Source organism: Gymnogyps californianus, chromosome 15, assembly GCF_018139145.2.
Source record: "Gymnogyps californianus isolate 813 chromosome 15, ASM1813914v2, whole genome shotgun sequence".
Taxonomy (NCBI): domain Eukaryota; kingdom Metazoa; phylum Chordata; class Aves; order Accipitriformes; family Cathartidae; genus Gymnogyps; species Gymnogyps californianus.
The window spans coordinates 1,210,680-1,232,062 of record NC_059485.1 but is presented as its reverse complement, the minus strand read 5'-3'; the positions used below and the strand labels follow the sequence as shown (position 1 = coordinate 1,232,062).

The following is a 21,383-nucleotide window of genomic DNA, read 5'->3' as shown; positions in this document are numbered from 1 at the left end:
GGCCGTGGGTAGGAAAAGGGCGGCTGGAAGGTGGGAGCGTTTTGGGGCCGCGCGTGGCGAGCACTCCTGGGTGCCGAGGGGTCTGCTGCCTCTGACTCCGGCTGAAACACCGGGCTGCGGTTGGGATGGGGCTGGGATATGCTGCCATGGTGGCATGGCTGTGTGCCGGGCCGGCGGAGGGACTGGTGCCCTGATGGGAAGGTCCCGGCAGGGGCTGCTGCCCGTAAGCCATGTGGTCTCATCAAACGTGGACAAAGATCATCTGGATCAGCTTTGCCTCTTGGTGCAAAATGTGCCGCTGTTAAATGAAGCCCATGAACGCGCAGCATCTGCTTGCCTTCCAGAGACCAAAAATAAAGCTGCGGTTTAGCAAAGCAGTTGAGTCCAGGCTTGGACTTTCCTGTATCTGAGCTGCAAACATCAGACGTGATTTGGTCTAAAACATCCTTCCTTATCTGCAGAAGCCTGAAGGGTTTTCACTGCATTAGTATGGGGATTAAATCAACTTGTTGCTGTTTAATACAAACAAAGCTAAATGATTACCCTATGTAAGCCAGGAGAATCAATCTGCATGTTTATGGGGTCCTATATATCAATAACAGATGGTGCCTTTATGCTCACATGCATAAAAGCACAATAGGAAAACAAGAAAATTTAATTTCTGAATGCATATATTGAAAATACTGAATAACTGCACTGTAGTACAGCTCTGTTCAGCTTTACAGGTAGGTACGTGAAGTAGAAAATCTTTTATGATTCATTAGCTGGCTGAGCTGCTCTGAATTTGGAGTGCATTTGTGTTACGCTGAGGAAGCTGGGGGTTTAATGGCAACACTTCGATTTGGGGGGCGGGTGTGTGTAAAACAGCTTCCAGCACGGGCCAGCAGGTACGAACCTGGGCTCTGGCTGGACAAGCTAATTAGTAAAAGAGCACAGACTGTACTTCGTGGGGTGTGTGCGTACGAAGTGCCTGCCGCGGTGGCTGAGGTTCAGCAGATGCCAGCAGAGTTGTAGATGTTTTCCCTGGGTGCACGTGGGGGAATCGGGCTCTCCCGCAGGGGAGGGTCTGCTCGGGGGGAGCCCTGGCACGGCGCAGCCTCCAAAGCTTTGCTGACGTCCGGGAGGGAGCCGGAGCCGGGAAGCAGACTGGGGCGCGTGGGGATGGGGCAGCGAGCTGTCTGCCCGCTGGCACCGCCGACCTTCAAAGCCTCCACGGGGCTGCAGCCTACCCCCTTGCTAACGCCTCCTTTGCAGATGAGTGACCACACATCGGTCCGGCTCGCGCTGTCAGATGCTTTCACAGCTGAACTTTCTGCACAGGCATCTGTGAGCTTTAGTGTCAATGGAGGCACAGATCCCGCAGACGCAGACCTGCTTTCCCTCCTTGCCCCAAATGATCTCTGGCAGTAAAAGGCAGAGGTGTGTCAGTGTGTTCAGGATCAGCACTTAACAGAAAAGACCCATGAACAAATTTCTTTTCATGTTTGCTGAAAGCAAATTAAGCTATTTGACACAACAGCCAAATCACTAAATCAGTTTATTAGCACGTTTCAGGCTCTCACATGGTTGTCTGAGGCTTGCTTTAGGAAAGCCTTATTGAATCACACAATACTTTTTATTCTCCTGCTTTAGCACAGCTAAGCAGGACCTGATTGAATTGTCAGGATGCTGTCTGGAGCCTGCCGAGGAGATGCAAAAATCCTCTTGTTTAGCTGAACCCGAGTCAGCTTGAAGTGGATGTAGTGAAAGCCCTGGGACGATGAGATTCAGCAGGTCACAGCTTTGCCCTGCCCACTGCCGGGGCAGATGGACTGCAGCCAGAGCGGACAGACGCCTGTCCGTGTGCCGAGGGTGATGTGAAAGCTGCCCGGCGGCACCGAGGGGCTGGCAGGTCGCCCACCTCGCTGTGCTGCCTTGGCAGCGGGAGGACCACAAGCCTGCGGTGGGGCTCCCTGCCTGCCAGGGCCACTTGCCCGCACCCTGCCAGCAACGCCTGGTGGCACCGCTCCCCTCTCCGGGCAGGGGACAGCGGCGCTGGATCCAGCCCTGCCTGCTTGTCCCTCCTGCTGCCACGCTCCTTCAAGAGACCCAGACGCATAACGTCTTCCACCTTGCCAGGCTTCTTACGCTGGAATTTGTTTGTTGTTTTTTTTAATACAGGGCTGCATGCTGCGATACCAAGGGAAACTGTATTGTTTACAAAAAAAAAAAGTAAAACATGAATTAGAAAAAAAAAATCTTGCTTTTGTTCTTGCTGCCACCTGGCACCCCCATGGCCCTCCCTCTCCAGCCCACCGGCAGCGGCTCCAGCGCCTCCTCGCACGGGGACGGGCTCTGGAAGACTGATGCTGATGCCGGTCACGTCCTTGCCCTGAGGAGAGGCAGGTCTCACCATCTGGAAAATCACTTGTCCAGCTTGCGAAGCCTGGTGGGCCCTTGCTGTTTGCAGATGGGCTTTCCAGGGGGTGATGCTGGTTCGAGAAAGCCTCGCTCCATCAGTCTTTCAGCTGCAGGTTGCCTTCAGAGCTGGCGGGGCATGGATGTAATGCTATTTGCTAGCAGAGTGGTTAGTGGCTCCGCTCTTACTTCACATTTGTTGGGTTTTTTTTCTTTTAGGTTGTTGGGGTTTTTTTCCCTAGGCTTTTCCTTGCTTTCAGCTCCCTGTTGTAGCATTACTTTTAAAGATCAGCTTCCCTGAGCAAGTTTGTTTTGTGCAATCGTGGATGGCAGGACTGACTTGTGTCAAAACATGTACACGTTGGGGCAGAGGAGCTCTGCCTGGACGCAGGACCTGGCGGGGGTCACTAGCTCCCCGTGGCACGGCGGGCTGCCTGCCGCCCGGGTGCTTGCGCTGGTGCGTTTGTTTTTGTCAGAAGATGCTTGCTTATAAAAACCTTGTCTTTCGGGAGTGGGCCAGTCCAACAGAAGGGTGGGGAGGTTTCTCAGCTCTCCGGCCCACCTCCCGCAGAGCTGCGGGTGCCCTGTCCCTCCCGGGGACTCACAGGAGGGCAGCGGGGGTCTCTTGCAGACCCACGACCCTGGAACACAGAGTCAGGCTTGCTGCAACCTCTGCACAGCTCTGGGATCAGGTTTAACTGCCCTGCTTTTAATAAAGTAGTCCTTTTGTTGCAGGTGTACAGCTCATATTCTCCGCGCTTATCAACGTCTTACAGATCTCTGGAATCTCCATCTGATCTCTGAACACAGCTCAAACAATGCCCCCAGGATATTAATGTTTGTACAGCCACCCTTAATTCCCGTGGCCCATTTCACTTTTCTTATTGAGCCAGTGAAGAGGAGAAGTGTAGATGATAAACAACATTAATGGACTGTTCGCGCTTTTTTTTCTCCAAACTGACTCTTTCATTAGAAATACACCTCTTGTCTATGCTGCTGTGGCTCCAGAGAAGCGGGGGTTCTGCTTCTAGGGCTAATGAAAGTTTTTGAGGGCAGATTGTTCATCTTAAATGGGCAGTGGCCTTTAAAATTAATTATGCAGATGCTGAGAAGTTTGCTACCAAGCAAAGGGACTGCTAAGCAGCTTTGCACGCACCCTGCTCTCCCCGTTGTAGCAGGCTGGTGGGACTGCAGCAGTGCGGGGAGCTCTACCAGCACCCTGACATTATTTCTTGGTGAACCAGTTTCATTCCCAGAGGAAAAGGGGATGTGCTCATCCCACCCAGTGCTCATGTATCTGCTTAGTCTGCTGTCGTAAGCCATTGTCAACCTTCCCTGTCCCTGGAGCTGCTCTGGCTTCTCCCTCTGTCCTCTGCTTTGAGCAGCAAAAGCGGGCAGAGGAGATGGGAGCCCCTCTTGGGGTCCAGACCCTGATGCGGGGCATCCTGGGGCAGCGGGCGCGTGGTGCAGGCTGCCCAGCCGGGCATCGCAGCACCCTGGGGACTTCTCCAAGTGGACATTTTGGGAAGCAGTTGGACACTCTGTGGGTGACTGTTTCTTCTCTTCCTCTCCCCAAGCTGATGACCAAGCACCCTGCCAAGCGACTGGGATGTGGCCCAGAAGGGGAGCGGGACATCAAGGAGCACGCGTTCTTCCGCTACATCGACTGGGATAAGCTGGAGCGCAAGGAGATCCAGCCTCCCTTCAAGCCAAAGGCTGTAAGTGTGGCTGCGTTAAGCGTGTTTCTCCCCTCCTGCTCTCCCACACGCCGGTTCTCTCCTGCACAGTCTCTCCCACTTGTGCTCGTGGGTGCGCACCCACAGGCATACATGCAGGCGCTGCTCATCCTGCCCGCAGCGTGGAGGTACCATTTCTCTGCCTGCTTAGAAGATCACGACTCCTCAGATTTGGCACGTGTCAAACCACTGCTGTGAAAGGCTGACTCTCGGACGCCTTGTCTCGCTCTGACTTGCAGGGGTAGAAGCACCACGCGTTTAGCTCACGGATTTAATTGCGTTGCAATGCTGTCTGTTTGTTGTCCCAGGGGTCAGTCTTTCTGTTGGTCTTTTTCCTCCCTTCTTCTTAAGCTGAACAGGTCTCTCTTTTTTTTTTTTTAATCTAAACTTTATTTCAACATCTAGCTCAGCACCGTAGTCTGTGTGAATTGGCAGTGGAGCTGTATTTCACTCAACAGTTTCTCTCCAAGGTAAAGCGGTGGAAGGCTGGAGCCTGGCTCGCGTGCGGGCACTGACGCGGGTGGAGAGGAGCTCTGCAGTGAGGAGAACCTGGCTGCTCTCTGTCGTCTCTGCCTTGCTTTGAGATGGGTTCTGCTAGCGAGAGGGATGCTGTGTGTGCTGGGATTGCGAGGCTGTAGGGGGAGATAAGCTGCCAGCAGCGAAACTGAGGTGGAGGCATGAGTAATCTGAAAGCTATCTGTCAAAAAAGATGAGACTGCTTGACTACTCCTTGGTCCAGCCGTCTTTGCAGTGACATCTGTCTGTGTAATGCCTGTGCCAGTGCAGGGGCACAGCCTGAGCCGCAAAGCGGGTTTCATTGCCTGCTGCATATGGGGTTCATGCTGAAGCGGCACGAGCCTGCAAGCTGCAGTGCTCGGGCTTCTCTGTATGACCCCGAGCACGATGGTTTGCTGCATCTCTCTGCCTGTGGTCTCTCTGCCCTTCCCAAGAGAGGATGCACAGGCAGGAGTGACCACATAGACTCGGGGACAGGGACATCTTTCCCTGGATTTCTCTGTTTCTCTTTGCCACTGTTGGGACTGGGGCAGGGTCACAGCTCTGTCTGAGTCTCTCTGCGGTGGTCCAGGTGCTTAAGGCGTGGGCTTATTCATATGTTTCCACCTCCTGCCTGCCTGTTAGCTGCTGTGCCCTAGTTGGGCACTGGTGTTTTACAGAAAACTGAGAATCCAAAGTTAAATCTGATTTACATGGCTGATATGGACTGATATTTATGCCTGGTGATCAAGGTGGGGACATTGTGTGCTCTCTTAATCCATCATCCTGAATCACAACTCGGGAGTCCAGAGATGCTCCATGTATTTAACTGAGCCTTCCCCTGCCCCGCTGCCCTTAACAACCTTGGACGCGTCTGCTTTTCCTCTGCTTTACAGTAAACCTGTTCTTTTGAAGGGACCCCTTCAGTGCTTGGAAAAACTCTGCTTTCAGGGAAAACATGGAGTGGGAGTCCATTTGGTGTAGGGTGCTCGGCTCCTTTAGCTCTCCTCCCTCTAAATGCCTCTCTGCTCTAGCAGCCTTTTCCCTTCTGCAGCTCCTTGCTTGACTGATCAAATACAAATAAACTGCCCATTAGCTGGGCCTGGCAGCAGCCTCCGCAGCCTCGTCTCCCTCCCGGCACGCAGTATTGATGGGGGAGCAGCCGCCAACCGGGAGGTCTGCTCCTTGCCCTAGGTCTGCCAGCGATGCCCTGCGTGCATATTTTAATTTCAGACAATTATTTTTACAAACTTAACTCCTGTGCAATGATGCCTTTGCAGGAAACTATATGGGGTACTGTCCTCAGAGCCTTTCGCTTCCACGCTGAGAGCTGCTTCTGTGCAGTGCGGTCTTGGGCTGCCCTCTGCATCAGCAAAGAGAAAAATGTCCTGTTCTCCTTATCTGTCTCAGAAATGTGGAGACCCAGGTTGCTGGGAAGCACCTGGTGATGGTTAGCACAGAGATCTGAATTGCTGCCTGCTTTCCTTTCCCTCGGAAGGAATGGAATCTTCAAGCCATTAGACCATGTAGGAAAGGCGTTACTGCGAAGGCATCAACTTTGATATCAAAGTGTAATAGTGCAAAAGTGTTTGGGGCTGTTTGTACACACCATGATTTGTTGGCTGAGGGTGAGATCCGACCTTTGTGCAAAGGGTGCTGAGACACGAGGCGGGTGGTCTGTGAGCTCCAGCCACGGCAGGGGAGACTGCTCCGCACCTGGAGCCCGTCAGGAGGGCTGAGCAGGCACCGGGGCTTCGGGGGCTTAGTCTTACTCTGCAAGAGCCCATTTCTCCTGAAACCTGTAACTTCTGCTGTTTCCCACCTCTGTGTTCGTTTGCTAATGAAGCTGTTGCTGCGTCCCTCCTCTACGTCTGCCCTTTCTTCCTGAGCAGATCCCCAGTGATGCTCCGTGCCTTGGGTTGTGGCATAGCGTTAGTTGTTGTTTGGTGTTTTACGGTTAAAAACAATTGAATTCTGACAAAAGTGCTTTCTTACTGGTTTTATGGTTTAAAATGTGCATTTTTTGTCCTGCTTTGAATGTCTTATTTCCTTAAAAATCCTTTTGATGCTGGACCTTGGAAGGGGGACGGTAAGCTGCCGTCTGTCGCGTCTCACCTAACGGCTGGTGCTGGGGAAAATTCACCATTTGATAGGACAGGAAGATGAATAGAAAGGTAGGCGCAGTAGATTTAGGATATAGGTAGGATTAAGGCAACTCCGGTACCTGCTGATAGCTGATATTTCAACAGCAGTGCATCTGTGCTGGAAAATGCTGCTCCTTTCATGCCAGCTGTGAGCGCAGATCAGAGGAGCACAGAAATGAAAATCCGGGTTTGGGCACCTTCACAATGTACTTGGGTGGGTCACGAGGAAAGACATTGCTTACTGCTTCTGACATGCAGCCATGCATGCAGGGCTCGAGCGCTTGCTGGAGTGGGGGATTTGTGCTAGCCTGCCTCTTTACCTTGGCTTAAGTCTTCTTTTTTGTCCTTTTTTTTTTTTTTTTAAGTTAGTTTCGATAAAGATAAGGTTACAGAGATTGTCTGCAAGTCAAAGTTTCAAAATACGGAATAATACACAGATGTGGGCTCAGTATCTGCCCACAAATGCCCACAGCCTTCCCGTGCTCCAGCACCGTGTAGTGCCCGAGCGCTTCAGCCCCGTGAACACAAGTCAAGGGTGAGCAGCGCCCGGTCCCAATTGCCTTTAGCATCACGTCAACAAATTTTGCTTATCAGAAGGTATCACCAGTTCATGGTTGCTCATTGCTCAAGTAGCACAAAACCTCCTCTTGTGTATGTGGGTGCTGCGGCCAGGTGGGTGCAGGAGGTGAAATGGAGGCACCGGGGAAGGTCCCGTTCCAGAGCAGCCGGGTGGGCAGCTCGCGTGCTGCCTCCACACCTCTCCCCGCCGGCGTGGTCCCCGTCCGCACCCAGTCTCTGCAGAAGCATCTTTGCTAGTTATCTCTTCTGTAGCACCCACAATTTTTTTTGCCACGTTTCTATGATTTTGTAACACCTCTGCAGGTAGTGAGCGTGGGCGCAAGCCGGGGTTCTCCCTGCCTTCCCAGCGGCTGCTTGCCGGGAAGGGTTTCACATCGCTTCCCAGAAACCTGCATCATTTTACACCAACAGGAAAATGGACACTTCAGCCCTCTGCCTGGCTTGGGTGTTACGTACCCGGAGCTGAAAATAAATTTCCAAGAGTTCATGTGTTGCTTCCTGCTTTGTGCTTGATTAACCTTTATCACAGAGACGGTAACGAGACAGATCAGGGTCTGGGTTATCTTTGATGTGCAGCAACTCGGCAGTTTTGACATGGGGCTGTGCTTGGCTGCTCCATGGTTTGGCTTGTGCATAACAATTTCTTTTGTGGGTCTGCATTTACCCTGGGAAGTGTATTTACACTTGCCTGCTTTCTCTGTCTCTCATTGAGATAATTATTGGTTTTGGTATCTAATTACTCCTTTACTTTACATAAAGCCTAGTGATTTGAAAAGTCTTCTCATTTTGGAAAGCATTGAAATCACACGGCAGAGCACGGGATTACTCGCAACAGGACAGTGGTTTAAAAAAATTGCTTTTAATCTAATAATTTTTAATTGCATAAATTAATTTTCTCTAACCGCTTTGAATTAATATTGAAATGCCATTTATAGACCTGGATGTGTTAAAAACTCCTGTTCTCCTGCATGTGCATTTTTGTAGCCTTAGTTTCAGTATTTACGAGGTGAGTTCAGATGTTTGCTTAAGCAGTTTCCTAATTAGATGAGATTTAAGGATTGAGGGGGCCAACAGCGGGCAGGAGCGTGCCGTGGGGAGGCGGCCGAATGTGTTAAGGTTAAACGTCTCTCTCGTAATCAAGTCAAGATTTGCTCTGGTAGCCTCAGGGTCCTGTAAAGACTTTCTCTGAGATTCCCCTCTGATTATTCAGCGAATATTTTCAGTGTATTGGGAAGAAACTTGGCTTTGTTCATAGGAGAGAGTTGAAAGCCAGGGTCCTACATCAGAAAACCCTCGCAGTGAATGCTCTCAGCCTTTGCCTGCAGCAAGGATGAACGTGTGCTGGAGCGTCGTGAGCTGGGGTCTGGGATCGTCAGCCAGACACTTAGGAACAAAAAGCGCCTTCGTTCCCTGTTCCCCCCGACCAGCGCAAAGGGGCCCTTGGTGTGGCCCCAGGGCCGTGCTGCCAGCCAAATTCCCCCAAACACGATGCATCTGTTTCCAGAAGTGTCTGGGAGCCCTGCTCCTCCCTCGGGTGGCAAGGAGCCGGGTTTCTAACCCAGAGCAGCACCCGGAAGGTCAGACTTGCCCAAGAGATGCCTGCGAGGCCAGTGGGATAATGGTTGTACCACTGGTTTCGGCCAAAAAACCTGGGAAATCGAAGCTGTGTTCAGCCCACCACTTCTCCTCGGTGCTGGGAGCAAGGGCTTCGTCGCAGCAGGAGAACAGCCATCCTCGGCTTTTTATGATCTTTGATTGCATCTCAGGGATCAATGGAAAATATTTTATTATGCCTTTTTTCTCTATTTGAAATCAAGCTAGAAACTGATAAAATAAAAAGGCTATCTTCTAAGCTGACAGTTTTATTTCTGCAGCTCGAAAAAAAAGTCATTCTGTGCTGGCTATAAATATTAGACAGGACACATTGGGGATTTATGTAAGATAAATTCCCACCCTCCTCCTTTCTCCATTCGGGACGGAGTGATGCCTGTACATTAATATAGTACTAAAATGAGGCAGATTTTTCACAACGTGGCTTTAGATAAACGTAAAAATTCATACAGCATGTCTCCCGTCCTTTAAAGAGGATCTTAATTTCAGAAGCTTTAACGATGGTGCTCCTGCAGATAGCGACCGTTTGCCCTCCGGAGCGGCAGGGATCCTTCTTGCTCTCTCTCATCACGCACGTGGGCCAGACCTTGCGTCTGAAACTCCAGCCATGTTGGGCCTTGGCCACTGGAATAAAACCTGCCGCGTTCCCAAGAGCCAGCAGCTGCCTGTGGCATCACGGGGGTGGATCGGGACGGGACGTGCAGGACAGCACAGATGCATGGTCACAGCCTTTAGACCTCGGGTTTGGGCTTGGATGTGGCTGCTATAAACCCAAAGACAATTTCCAGCCTTAAAGTATATATTTTATCCATGTGAAAGTTCCCAAAGAGGAGGATATGCTGATTGGTTTGCTGACCAGGACAAGTTCTTATGCATCTGAACAGAAAGTCTGTAAACCTCACAAAGCTGGGCATGAAATACTATGGATAGGTGCGGCTTTTAAAATTTTCCATCCACATATTCTTGCCTTATTGCATTATGATGGGAATTATTCCTTGCCAATATACATATTAAAAATATATTTGTATTTTTCTCATGGTTTATCCTCAGCCGGCAACTCAGCACCACTCAGCCGCTCACTCACTCCCCCCACCCCGTGGGATGGGGGAGAGAATCGGGGGGAGAAGAAAAAACAACCAGACTCGTGGGTTGAGATAAAGACAGTTTAATATGACAGAAAGGAAGACAATAATGATAATTATAATAATAATAATAAAATGTCAATAATAATACTAAAAGAATTAGAATATACAAAACAAGTAATGCACAAGGCAATTGCTCACCACTTGCCGACCGATGCCCAGTTAGTTCCTGAGCAGCTATCTGCCCCTCCCAGCCGACTCCCCCCAGTTTATATACTGGGCATGATGTCCTATGGTATGGAATATCCCTTTGGCCAGTTTGGGTCAGCTGTCCTGGCTGTGTCCCCTCCCAGCTTCTTGTGCCCCTCCAGCCTTCTTGCTGGCTGGGCATGAGAAGCTGAAAAATCCCTGACTTAGTATAAATACTACTTAGCAACAACTAAAACATCAGCTTGTTATCAACATTATTTTCCTACTAAATCCAAAACACTGCACTATACCAGCTGCTAGGAAGAAAATTAACTCTATCCCAGCTGAAACCAGGACAATTTTCTATCCCAATAACTGGAAGCATTTCACAAGGATTAGTTTTTAAATCTTTGATGGGGTTGCTCTTGTTTGATTTGTTTGGTTTTTTTTAAGAGATAGCACATTTCTTTATAGCAAAAAGAAGGCTAGTACTGTCAGACATTTCACATGAACTGCCTTGCATGTCTCCACCAAGATCTCATGAAGCTAATAGGCAATGACAGCTATATTTTCAAAGCACTGTAAGGCTTTCACTGTATAGTGGGAGTTGATAGAATCTGCAGGTGAGTGGCTTATTGGCAGGTAAACCCTGCTATGTTCTGTGTTACTGCACTGATAACCTTAAGCACTGCAGACTTTCCAGTAATCTTGCTCAGTTTGTTTTATCCTGGCGCTGAGAGGGAAGACTAGTGACACCGTGGCCTCGAAAAGCCCCTGTCTCTTTGTTTCATGACTTCAGCTTCCAGGCTTTGTGGAACTGGCAACTTCAATTTTGGGAATTTATTTTCTATTTTGATGTTAATCTGATGGCTTTCAGGAAGGCATTTGGCTGTTGCTGGCTTGTCAAGTGTCTGAAACATACTCTTGCAAGACTCCAAAGCTGTACTTGATTGCATGGTCTGGAGCAGCAACCAGCTCTTCCCAAAAAACTGGAGCTGTGACAGGTCTTGGTCAAATTCCTTAAGGTGGGAATTGTCAGCTCATCTGGAGAGAACCTCGCTCTTTGTTTCTGGACATCTATGAACCTCGCTGCTCTCCTGCTGCACTGGCGAGGGGGTATCTGTCAGCCTCTGAGCCCTCCGGTGAGACGGTGCCTGGTCTAAGCAGCCCCCAGGAGCGCTCCCCCAGGGGAGGGTCTGGGGGCTTGGGTGCCCCCCGCCTCTGTCCCCGAGCACGGCTGGGGTGCTGCCTTCCAACTGCTCCCGGCCTCAGCAGAGACGGCGGGCTGGGATCAGAGATGAGCTGCAGAGGGGAGCACAGGTACGGCTGGAGTAACCGAGAGGGGAAGGTAACCAGAAGGTCTCTGTTCGGCCACTTCTTCACGTGATGCAGAGCCTCCAGCTGCCCGGGAGATGGGCACATCCCTGCTAGTTTGCACCCGCCTGCTGCTCTCAGGAGTAAGGTGCTCGGAGAGAAGAAAAGATGCGGAGAATTGCCTCGGGATGGGGTCCGTACAGCAGTCAGGGATTGGCAAGGTACAAGAGCTTGGGCTTTTTGTAGAGAGTAGCTACCAAGCTGTGTGTCTGCCAGTCTGCTCGCTGTGCTTGTGTCTTCATTCTCCATCTCCTTACTGGGTTTCTGTTGTTAGTTTGTCCTGGGCTCTGTGTTTTCTGGTTCAGGGGCCCTTACTCTTTCTTTGGAGAGGTCATTTTCCATTTAGGTCTCTGTGCTTGAAATCAGGGATTTCCAGGAAGTTGTTCCTGACAGGCCACGATGCGGATGGCATCGTGCTGGGACCACAGCTGGGGCAGGTTCTCCCCCAGCAACGCAATGCTCTTCATAGGCTGCATGAAAAGGCTTCTCAGGCTCGTTTTGGGAAGCCCTCATCTTCGGTACCCTCCTGGTGAACTGGTTTGCACTGTGTTTGCATGTTTGGTTTGGGAGGATTTTGTTTGTCTTTGGATTGTATGGGTGTTTTTGCCTAACTCCTCCCCTGGGCGGCAGCAACTCATTTTTGCGTGAAAATACTTTAAAAAGAGCAAACCACATTGTAACCTACCACACCAAGAGCAGCGTCTGCTCTTGCCTGGGCTCAGCTGTGGGCTCAGCCGTGGGGCCAGAGGCAGGAGCTGTGTTCACCGGGGCTGATGCTGCAGCGTCTGAGACCACAGCAGCCCAGAAGAGATGCAGCGGGGGGGAAATGCCTCCGAGGTCTCTGAGTAGGTTTGAGTGCTGAGTTAGAAACCGTGCTGAGCTCATGGTGATGGACAGGAGATGCGCTCGGGAGCAGAAGCTTGACAAATCCAGACTAGAAATGTGCTGTAGCTTGAGACATGGCCTTACAAAATGTGAGAGGTACGGTGGTGTGGAAGGATGGGCTCAGAGGCTTCAGCACAGCAGTAACTAGAGTTAAATCAACTCAAATGTTACCCACTGAACTTTTTTTAGAGACTTGGGGATAATAAGTCTCACTTGGCACTATAAGAACATATAAGAGCTGCCAAAGGAACATGCCATTGGAGGCTGATGGATGTTCACATTGTCTTCCCTGAAACCTCCTCTCTGGCAGAGGAAGGAGCTGGGAAATGTTGGCGGTTACATGTATTTGTCTTTAATATTTTATTATATTTAGTCTGACGTTTATTAAAAATGTAAATCTGTTTCCTTAGCAAATGAAAGTTAAATACCAGGAAAAATTGTCCCAGCACTTGAAGCGTATGTTCTCCATGGGGAAATGGAAGGAGAGAACTGAGGGACCGAGAGGTGCTGGCTTCTGCGTCTCTTCAGAGAAAAGAGGGCCAGGAGAGCATCGGTTGTGTGGCGGCTGCGATAAGAGGGAGAGTTCGCCAGCCATTAGAGCAAAGTCATTACATGCAGTTCATAGGGATGTGATGCGCATGTGATAGGTAGTAATTGAGCACAATTTGTAGTTGCTGCAGTGACCCAGTATCCACCTGTTATTTGCTATTGCTATTATTATTATATTAAATCATCACTTGCAGCACGGGAAGTTACAGGACCCTTGTTTTGATTGCTAAGAAAATTAAATAAGGCGTTTGGCATGTCTCCCTGCTCCCGACCTCCCCCTTTCGCTGCAGACTGCAGCGCAGCCAGCCGGATCCTCAGCTGCTGCCCAGGGCTCCTGCTCCGCGGCAGCCCAGCAGCCGTGGATGCTGACCCACTCCCGTGAGGGTCTGGTGCTCTCGGGTGCTTTCCAGGCCCCGTGTTTTCCTGCCCTGCAGTGCCGTGCCAGCCAGGGCGGTGGTTGCCCGGGCTCCAGAGCTTTTGGTTTATTCTCTCATCTGGCTTTGCTGGCTGCAGAGAGCTTGCCGGTGCTCTTGGACTCCTGCCGCGCCTGACGTAGGGGTTGTCATTAGCTGCCTTCAGGGGCGAAAGAGAAGAGCGTTGCTGTGAGCAGGGTTTTTAGGGGTAGCCGGCCTTCTCCAGTTGCAGTGGAGAGCTCTGGGGATGCCGTGCAGAGAGCTCGGCTGCCACGCAGCAGAAAGCTGGCAGCCAGGAGCAGCCCGGTGCCCCAGCTCCTGCCTGCCTCGGCCAAGCAGCACCCCGTGCACCAGTATGGAGCATCAGGGTCTGACGGGCATGTCGGGAAGGGACAGAGCAGCCCTGGAAATTCCCAGGCACAAGTGCCTGCATTAAGCATTCGGCCAGCAGCAGTTTACAAGAGCTCTGTGGAAGGTGAGAAACCCTCTCCTTGAGCAGGAGCAAGGAGAAGCCTTTAAGCAATCCAGACATGACGAAAACTTCCCGCTCCTGGGGAAGGAGGGATGACTGAGCGCGCGAAGCCACAGGGGTCTTTCAGAAGAAGCTGCCGTGTGCGTGATGTAGCCTGAGAGAAGGTACCGTGCTGCGTGTGGGCAGGGAACGACAGCAAGTAATTGCACTCCCATCTCATTCCTCTCCTGCAATTACTTGCCATGGCGCAGCCGGAGGATTTTGCCGATCTCTGGCTGTGCCATGAGATAACATCGCCTTGCGACTAACAAAGCTCATACGTGTTTTGCACCTCTTTCTTTTCTGCCATTGCTGCACCGAGATAAGCGGCGGCGCGCGGCGAGGCTGGGCGGGTGGCTGCAGCCGCATCCCGCACGCTTCTTTCTCCACCCACCATACGTTCTTTTCTTCCCCTCTCATAGTGTGGACGCAATGCTGAAAACTTCGACCGGTTTTTCACTCGCCATCCACCCGTCTTAACACCTCCTGACCAGGAAGTCATCAGGAACATTGACCAGTCAGAATTCGAAGGATTTTCCTTTGTTAACTCTGAGTTTTTTAAACCTGAAGCCAAGAGCTAAGTAGCTGTGTAGATCTCATTCCTGCATCTCTATCATCCAGTCCCAACTGCTGTTGTGGTGACATTTTCCATTGCAAAACTTGCATTCATGGTTTTTCTTTAGTACTACTACTAGAGTGACCATATTTCAAAGCCCAAAGTGTCTTCACATGATTTGGGGCGTGCCTGAAGGGTGGGTGATGTGCAGTAAGCGCTGCAGATGTGCTTTTATGACATTTTATTTGTAGCAAATGAAAACAGTTCATTGGCTAACGGAGGTAAAATGGAGAGGTGTAAGCCGTGACAATTAGGAGAAATCTCTTCAGCGTGTGCTTTGATTCCTGCTCTTCCCTTTTTCTAGTCTTTTAATATAATCATGAAAATTCACTATTTAGCCTTCTTAGCCTTAGTGGCAAGTAAGTGTTTTTAAGGAAACCTTTCCCTGGTGTGAACGCGCACCCCGCAGCGCGGGTGCTGCCGGCTGAGCCTCTCAGCTCCTCCCAGAACCGAGCAGTTGCTCCGGAGAGCTGAAATGCCGATTCTGGCTTCTTTTCTAGCTCTGTCCTGCTGTTTGGTGAAACCCGCCGCAGCACCCCTTGCCGCCGTAGGCTCGTACGGACGTGGGTTTGGGCAGGCGTGGTTCTCTGCGCTGGGTCTTCAGCAGCAGTGATAAATTATTAGGGAAGCCAGGTCTGCTGTTTGCAAAGATTTCTCCTGATTGTGCAGTTTCTAAGTAGCATTTTTTAAATCAAAAGAAACATATCCAATTGTAAATGGGAGATTTGAAGGAGCTGTTGCAGATGCTTTCGAATCCGTGGTCACCCTAGTAAATACCACACAACATCGGTTCTCATAGCAAAACTTTTTTTCAAATGCCAAAGCAATTGATTGAGTTTGTTACCTGCGCTTTAAATGTGTCAAAAAATGGTATTAACACAAATGGGATGCTATTTAACTTTGAACAGTATTGTGAATTCTGATATGAAGCTTGTAAAGAAACTTGTTTCAACTAATAGTCCTACTTTTAAAAAATGCCGCTAGATATTTAAATGGCCTAAGTTTTGTTTCTCGCATCAAAGAAAACGTTTCAGGAAGGGTGAACTTCTCTTGAAACAATAACAATCACGCAGCTTCCTTTTATACTATTCTGCAGATGTTCGTGGGCTGTCACTGTATCAATCTGCTTTAAGTTGTAATGTGCCATTTTTTTTTTCCCAGTACTGATTATAAAATAAAAAGTGAGAAATAATGTCAAAGAAACCTGCATGTGTTTGGCAATAGTGAGTTTCTACAGTTCTGGGCTCAGAGATGCCAGGAGCACCGAGAGCTGGGGCTGCACCACACCGAGGGCTGGAAGCTGCCCCGGCCGCTCGGGGACGCCGGCTCGGGGGCACGGCGGGTCCCCAGAGCTGCCCGGGAGAGCGGCGCAGGCAGCAGCGCAGGCAGCAGCGCAGGCAGCAGCCCACATCACAACGCAGCCTCCTGCACCGCCGGCAGAGCCGTGGCCTGTTCGTCCTCTGCAGCGTTTGTCCCCAAACCGAGGTGCGACGTACTGGAAGCATCTTCCAAGCGGAGAGTTAACGCCTGCATGTCCTCTGCACCAGCTCGTGCTGCGCAGCCGGCGACCCTGCTCGCTCGTGCCGCTCTAACGCGGACAGGGAAAGGAGTTTCTCTCCGATGTCCCTCGGAGGAAGGATGATTTGAGGCATCGGGGCCCTCCCGCGGGGCGCTGCCGAGGCGAGCAGAGCTCTGCCGCTTGGGGATCTCTTTAAATGCCTTGAACAGAGACAACTGCGGTATGCGCTTCGGATTTCTGGAGACTGCAGAGGCAAGGCTCTCGGCGAGGCAGCGCCGTGTGTCGGTGACTCATCGCCCTGCCTGTGCGCTCTCAGAGGAGCAGTTGTTAAAAGCAATCGGCAGTTTCAGCTAAAGAGGGATTACAGGTTCCTGTTAACCTCCCTTCTCCTGAGCACATGCAGAATTTCCCTTCTGCCTTTGGAAATCCGCTTCTGCTGAATCGCTGCAGTTCTGAACTCTGCAGGATTGTTCTGAAAGGCATCGAATGGCAGCACCGACGGCACCAGCAGGAGCTGCTCCCCAGTTTCCTCCGCCCGTGCAGCCCTGGAGCGGAGCTCTGCCGCGGGGAAGGGGCTCGGAGGCAGCGGCGGTGGTCGGGGAGGATTCCTGTCCCCTGTGGTCCAGGCACAAATGCTGTTCTGGGCCAGACGTGCCCTGAAGGCACACAGCCCTGGGCATGCGGGAGCCCGGGGTGCCTCTGCCACACCGTCCCTCCCGTGCTCCTGTCACCTCCCAGAGTCAATGAGCCCTTTGCTGGAGGCATTTTCAGCCTTGAATGTCCCCTGCCTTCCCCTCTCTCTGTTTACCAGATCCACGTAGCCGTTCCCTACCTGCTCCCAGGCTATTCATCATCTTTGACAGAGGCCCAATTGCCACCGATTTCAGGCAAAATTCAAGGTAAGAAATGGGCAAAGCCCACTCTGCTGCGCTCCCAGCGGGGCCCTCCTGGTGCCGCGCTTCCCTGCCGAGCCCCTGGAGGACTGGGGGGGGGAGCTGCCGGAGGACACCGTGCAGGGGAGGTGGGCTGCCCCGAGCCCCCTCCCAGGCACGTCGCAGCCTTCGCCAGAGCTTTCTGCCGCCGAAAAGCAGGAGGAGGTTTTGCTCACCCGTGGGCTCCCAGGCTGAGCACTCACCCTCTCTGGTGCCATCAGCAGAGGCCACTCCGAAGGGCTGGGGACTGCGATGGCGATTTGCGCCAGCGGCAAAGGTGGACATTTCATTCCTCTTTGCAGCATCCGACATGTTCCTGCTCAGGAGAAGCTCGTGGCTCGGTAGGACGGTGTTGTCTTGGCACACGTTGGTTCAGGTGGACGTGGCCTTCAGGAACCATTTGGTCAGCTCAGCATCCCTCTAGGAGCGGGGCAGGAGCCTGGTGCCACCCTCAGCTCCTTCCTTCTGCATGTGCTGGGGCTGCAAGAGAGAGCCCCTGTGCAACCGCTTCGAAATGGCCTCTTCGCAGCAAAGGGCAGTGCCTCTGCTCTTCCATGGCTCCACACCAGCCCCTCTCGTCCTAGGGGGGACGCTGCCTTCCATCAAGGTGGGCTTACGCTTGCATTTCAATCGCTTCGCCCTTTGGCTGGCAGAACTGCACCTGAAGTCGGCTCCTTCACCCCGTCTGCCCTTCCCCACTCCTGCTCTGTGCCCCCAAATCTGCTGCTGCTTCCTTCTCTGTGTTGGGGAGAGGAGCCCTGCAGGGACTGGGCCGGCTCCCGAGTGTCATTTGTCCAAAAGCGAAGGCAGAGACCCAGCTCCGGCTCGGGGACAGGCTGGGACCCGCAGGCGCTGGCAGGTCAGGACGCCAGTGCCCTCAGCACCGCTGCGTGCTCAAAGCCTCGCTGGCTTGATGGCACGGCCATGTCCTGGCTCTGCTCCTGGCTTTTCTCTCGTTGTTCCTTGAGCTCCAGCCCTGTTTTTCTTCCCACCTTGTCTCCTCTCAGCTGCCCTTGGCTCTCTTTTCTCTCTGGTCTTCATCTTGCAAGGCTGAAGCTGTCCCGACGGGATGCCTCCTGCGGCAAGTGGAGTCTCCGAGCGGCCATGGAGGTCCTGGTCCACTGCTGGCGTCGGGGCTGGTCTCCAGAGGCTCGACCCGGCTGCAGTTGTGATGTGGTGCTCCTGGCCTGGCCGAGCTGGCGGGAGGAGGGCAGGGAGGACCTCGCTCTTGGCCGTATTCTGGCCGTGCTCCTGCTTGAGGCACGAAGGTGCGGATGGCTCTGCCTCAGCATCCCTGGACAGCAGCAGCCGGCGGGATGAGAGGTGCTGCAGTGAGGACACAACGTATCGCCCGCCGGGTGCTTCATCAGTACAGAGCAGCGGGGAGGATGGCCGCAGCGGGAGGGAGCGGGGCCGGGGCGCAGAGCGGTCCGGCGTGGTCCTTCCCACAGCCGGCACCACGCGTGTGTCCGGTGATGGAGCGGCAGGGGTGTGAGCACGGCGGGGCCCCCCCGCAGGTACCCCTCTGGGCCCTCTGCCACGAGCTGACAAAATAAGTCAGAGCTGGAAATCTCCTGTCATTGTAGCAGAGCGCAGGCAAGCTCCCGGCGCTGCGGGGGCCTCGGTTCAAAGGCAGAGTCTGGGGGGAAAAAAAAAAAAGACCATTTTGTGGGTTTCTGCGAGGCACCAAATTTGTGTCGGGGTCCTGCCAGCGTCACGTCAGGGGAAGGTCACCTCCAGCACGGAGTCGGGGCATGGGGGGTGGCTGCGCCTGCCAGTGAAAATGAAGAAGCGGTGGAAAGTGCAGTGCTCTCCGGTGAGGCTTGTCCGGCCTCGGGGCGATGCGATGGGTCTCCCACCCATCACCCCCCGGCAGCATCCCCACCCTGGGCGCAGCCTTTACAGGTAGTTAGAAATGCTGGGAGAGGACTGGGAATGGCTGTGCTCCCGTCTCGTTTTAGCTCCTACATAGAGACACGGAAGAAGAGATGGGGAAAGTGTTTTGTCCCTGCTTGCTTTAATAACGAGACAAAACAGAGCGAGTTCCCAGCCGGCGGGCTGCCCGGCTGCTCCTGCCGCTGCTGTGCTGCAGGGAGCGGGGCGTCCCTCCGCAGGCTTTCTTTACTGATGAAGGATCCTGGGTGCTCATCTTGTACCTTCAGTGCTCCAGTTTCCTATTCAGCCAAGGCACCGTGACCCCCCGCAGCCAGAACATACCGTAATTGGGCAATCTCTGATGCACACCCATTTATAAAAATGGCCCAAGCGTTCCCGACTGATGGGCCCGGCAGTGCCGACAGCAGGTCGCCAGCGCTCATCGAGACAATAACTTTTTATTTTTTTTCTTTTCTGGCTTGGGTCATAGAGTCACAGACCAGTTTGGGTTGGAAGGGACCTTGAAGATCATCTCATTCCAACTCCCCTGCCATGGGCAGGGACACCTTCCACTAGACCAGGCTGCTCAAATCCCCATCCAGCCTGGCCTTGAACACTTCCAGGGATGGGGCATCCACAGCCTCTCTGGGCAACCTGTGCCAGTGCCTCACCACCCTCACAGTGAAGAACTTCTTCCTTACAGCTAATCTAAATCTACCTTCTTTCAGGATGTAGCTGCAAAGTTGTTCTTATGAAATTAAAGTGATAAAAGGTTGCATATGTGGAATTTTCATTCTTTGAGGTTTTGAACTACTATATATTTTCTATATACAGCCCTGGAGCAAATCACATCCTCAAATCAATAAAACACTGCGTTGGTCAATACCATATCATAGCCTAATTTAAAATAACCAAGCTTAAAGCAAAAGGACCTCTTACAGCTGATTATTTTGTGCAAATTTTGAAATCGTATTGAATGTTTACTTCCATTTCGAGGCATGTTGCTTCCTCCAGGCTCCTTCCTCCTGTGTATTGCGACTCTCTGTTTGCAGTGACGGTTTTGCATGCTGAGAAACTGCTCTGTTGCTCTCTCTCGCAGCGGCCAGGAGAGGAGGGATGCTCGGCCTGGGAGCACCGCAGCCCTCCCCGACGCCCCGTGCTCTCATTGCGTCTCTTTACTTTCTGCTTGTGTGTTTCAAGGCATTAAACCAGCCTTCTTCCGTTCTTGCCTGCGGTGTGGGGTTGCTTCTGTTGTACAGGGGCTGCCGCTGCCCGACTGGGTGGGTGTTCCTCATCGGCGGCGGCTTTAGAAACCGGTGGCGGAGATCTTGAGCGCCGGGTGCGAAGCCCAGGGACAGCGGAGCTCTCCTGGGGACAGCAGAGCTCTCCCGGCCGCGCGCCCTCGGGTGCTGCCACCGCTCGCTTGCTTGCTCGCTCGCGCTCCCCCCTTTACCGCGTTTAACTCTGTGCTTTCCGTTTAACAGAAGGACAAACGAGACACTTCCAACTTCGACAAAGAGTTCACCCGGCAGCCGGTGGAGCTCACGCCCACGGACAAACTCTTCATCATGAACTTGGACCAGAACGAGTTTGCTGGATTCTCCTACACTAACCCCGAGTTTGTCATTAACGTGTAGTCACGGCGCAGCCGCCGCCCGCCCTCTCCTCGCAGTCCGAAACTCCAGATCGCCTTGTACATACCGACACTAGTCTTCCGGGATTAGCAGTGCAGACATACATACCCTCATGCGAAACACGCCGACCGCTTGTTTTAGGAGGCCTTTCTATGTCTGTGTCACTTGCTAGCTTGGTTTCCCTAGCTGGAGATGTTTGGGGTTCGAGTTAACAGTCAGTAATACTTCTAGGAGCTATAGTTGGTGGTGACTAATAGAGTTTTTAAACAGAAATATACCAAATTGCTACAGTCTTTGTAATTTTTGAAATTGGATGCTGAGATTCCAGTGACCCTAGCTACTCACAAATCATTTCTGTTGAATGCTAAGCATGGTTGATATCTTAAACCGTTGTGCTGAAGCTTGCGATGACTGTGAGCTTGTCTTAGAGGAGCCTTTTGTTCAAGACATGGATACGTTTGATCAGTGTGGAAAAGTCTGCTTATAGACATATATTTTTAAATGCATTGTATATACCGTCAGCCTGGCTCACCGAAGCCGTCTTCCTCCCTCGCCTCCCGCAAGCCTGCGCCTCGCCATACAGCCTTTCCTACACTCAGGCATTAAGACTCCAAACGAATTCCATGCCAGTTCTTGTAAATCAGAGCAAATCTTTTTCTAAATGAAAGGTGGGGTTTTTTTTTTAACATCTGGAACAGTTTGCAGTTTTGATACACTCTGTCGGCACTCTCATAAATCTTTCTCCTGTTTTTTCACAGACACTGTCGAAATTTAACAGCTCTGTAAAGGATATTAATATTCTACCAAAACAAAACACATTTATATTCTCGGTTTACAATTTA

The 21,383-nt window shown here is 51.9% G+C and overlaps 1 protein-coding gene across 2 annotated transcripts in view; it reads left to right on the top strand.

The window, feature by feature from the left end:
* Positions 1-20,544, top strand: part of PRKCB (protein kinase C beta) — a 134,095-nt gene extending 113,551 nt beyond the window's left edge. The window contains exons 16-17 of one of the 2 annotated variants that reach the window (XM_050905958.1): positions 3,975-4,115; positions 20,392-20,544. In XM_050905958.1, the coding sequence (XP_050761915.1) occupies positions 3,975-4,115; positions 20,392-20,544 (294 nt within the window). Of the gene's footprint in view, positions 1-3,974; positions 4,116-14,387; positions 15,775-20,391 lie in introns of those variants that run through there. The other variant, XM_050905957.1, reaches the window with a different exon arrangement.
* Positions 20,545-21,383: the final 839 nt, after the last annotated feature.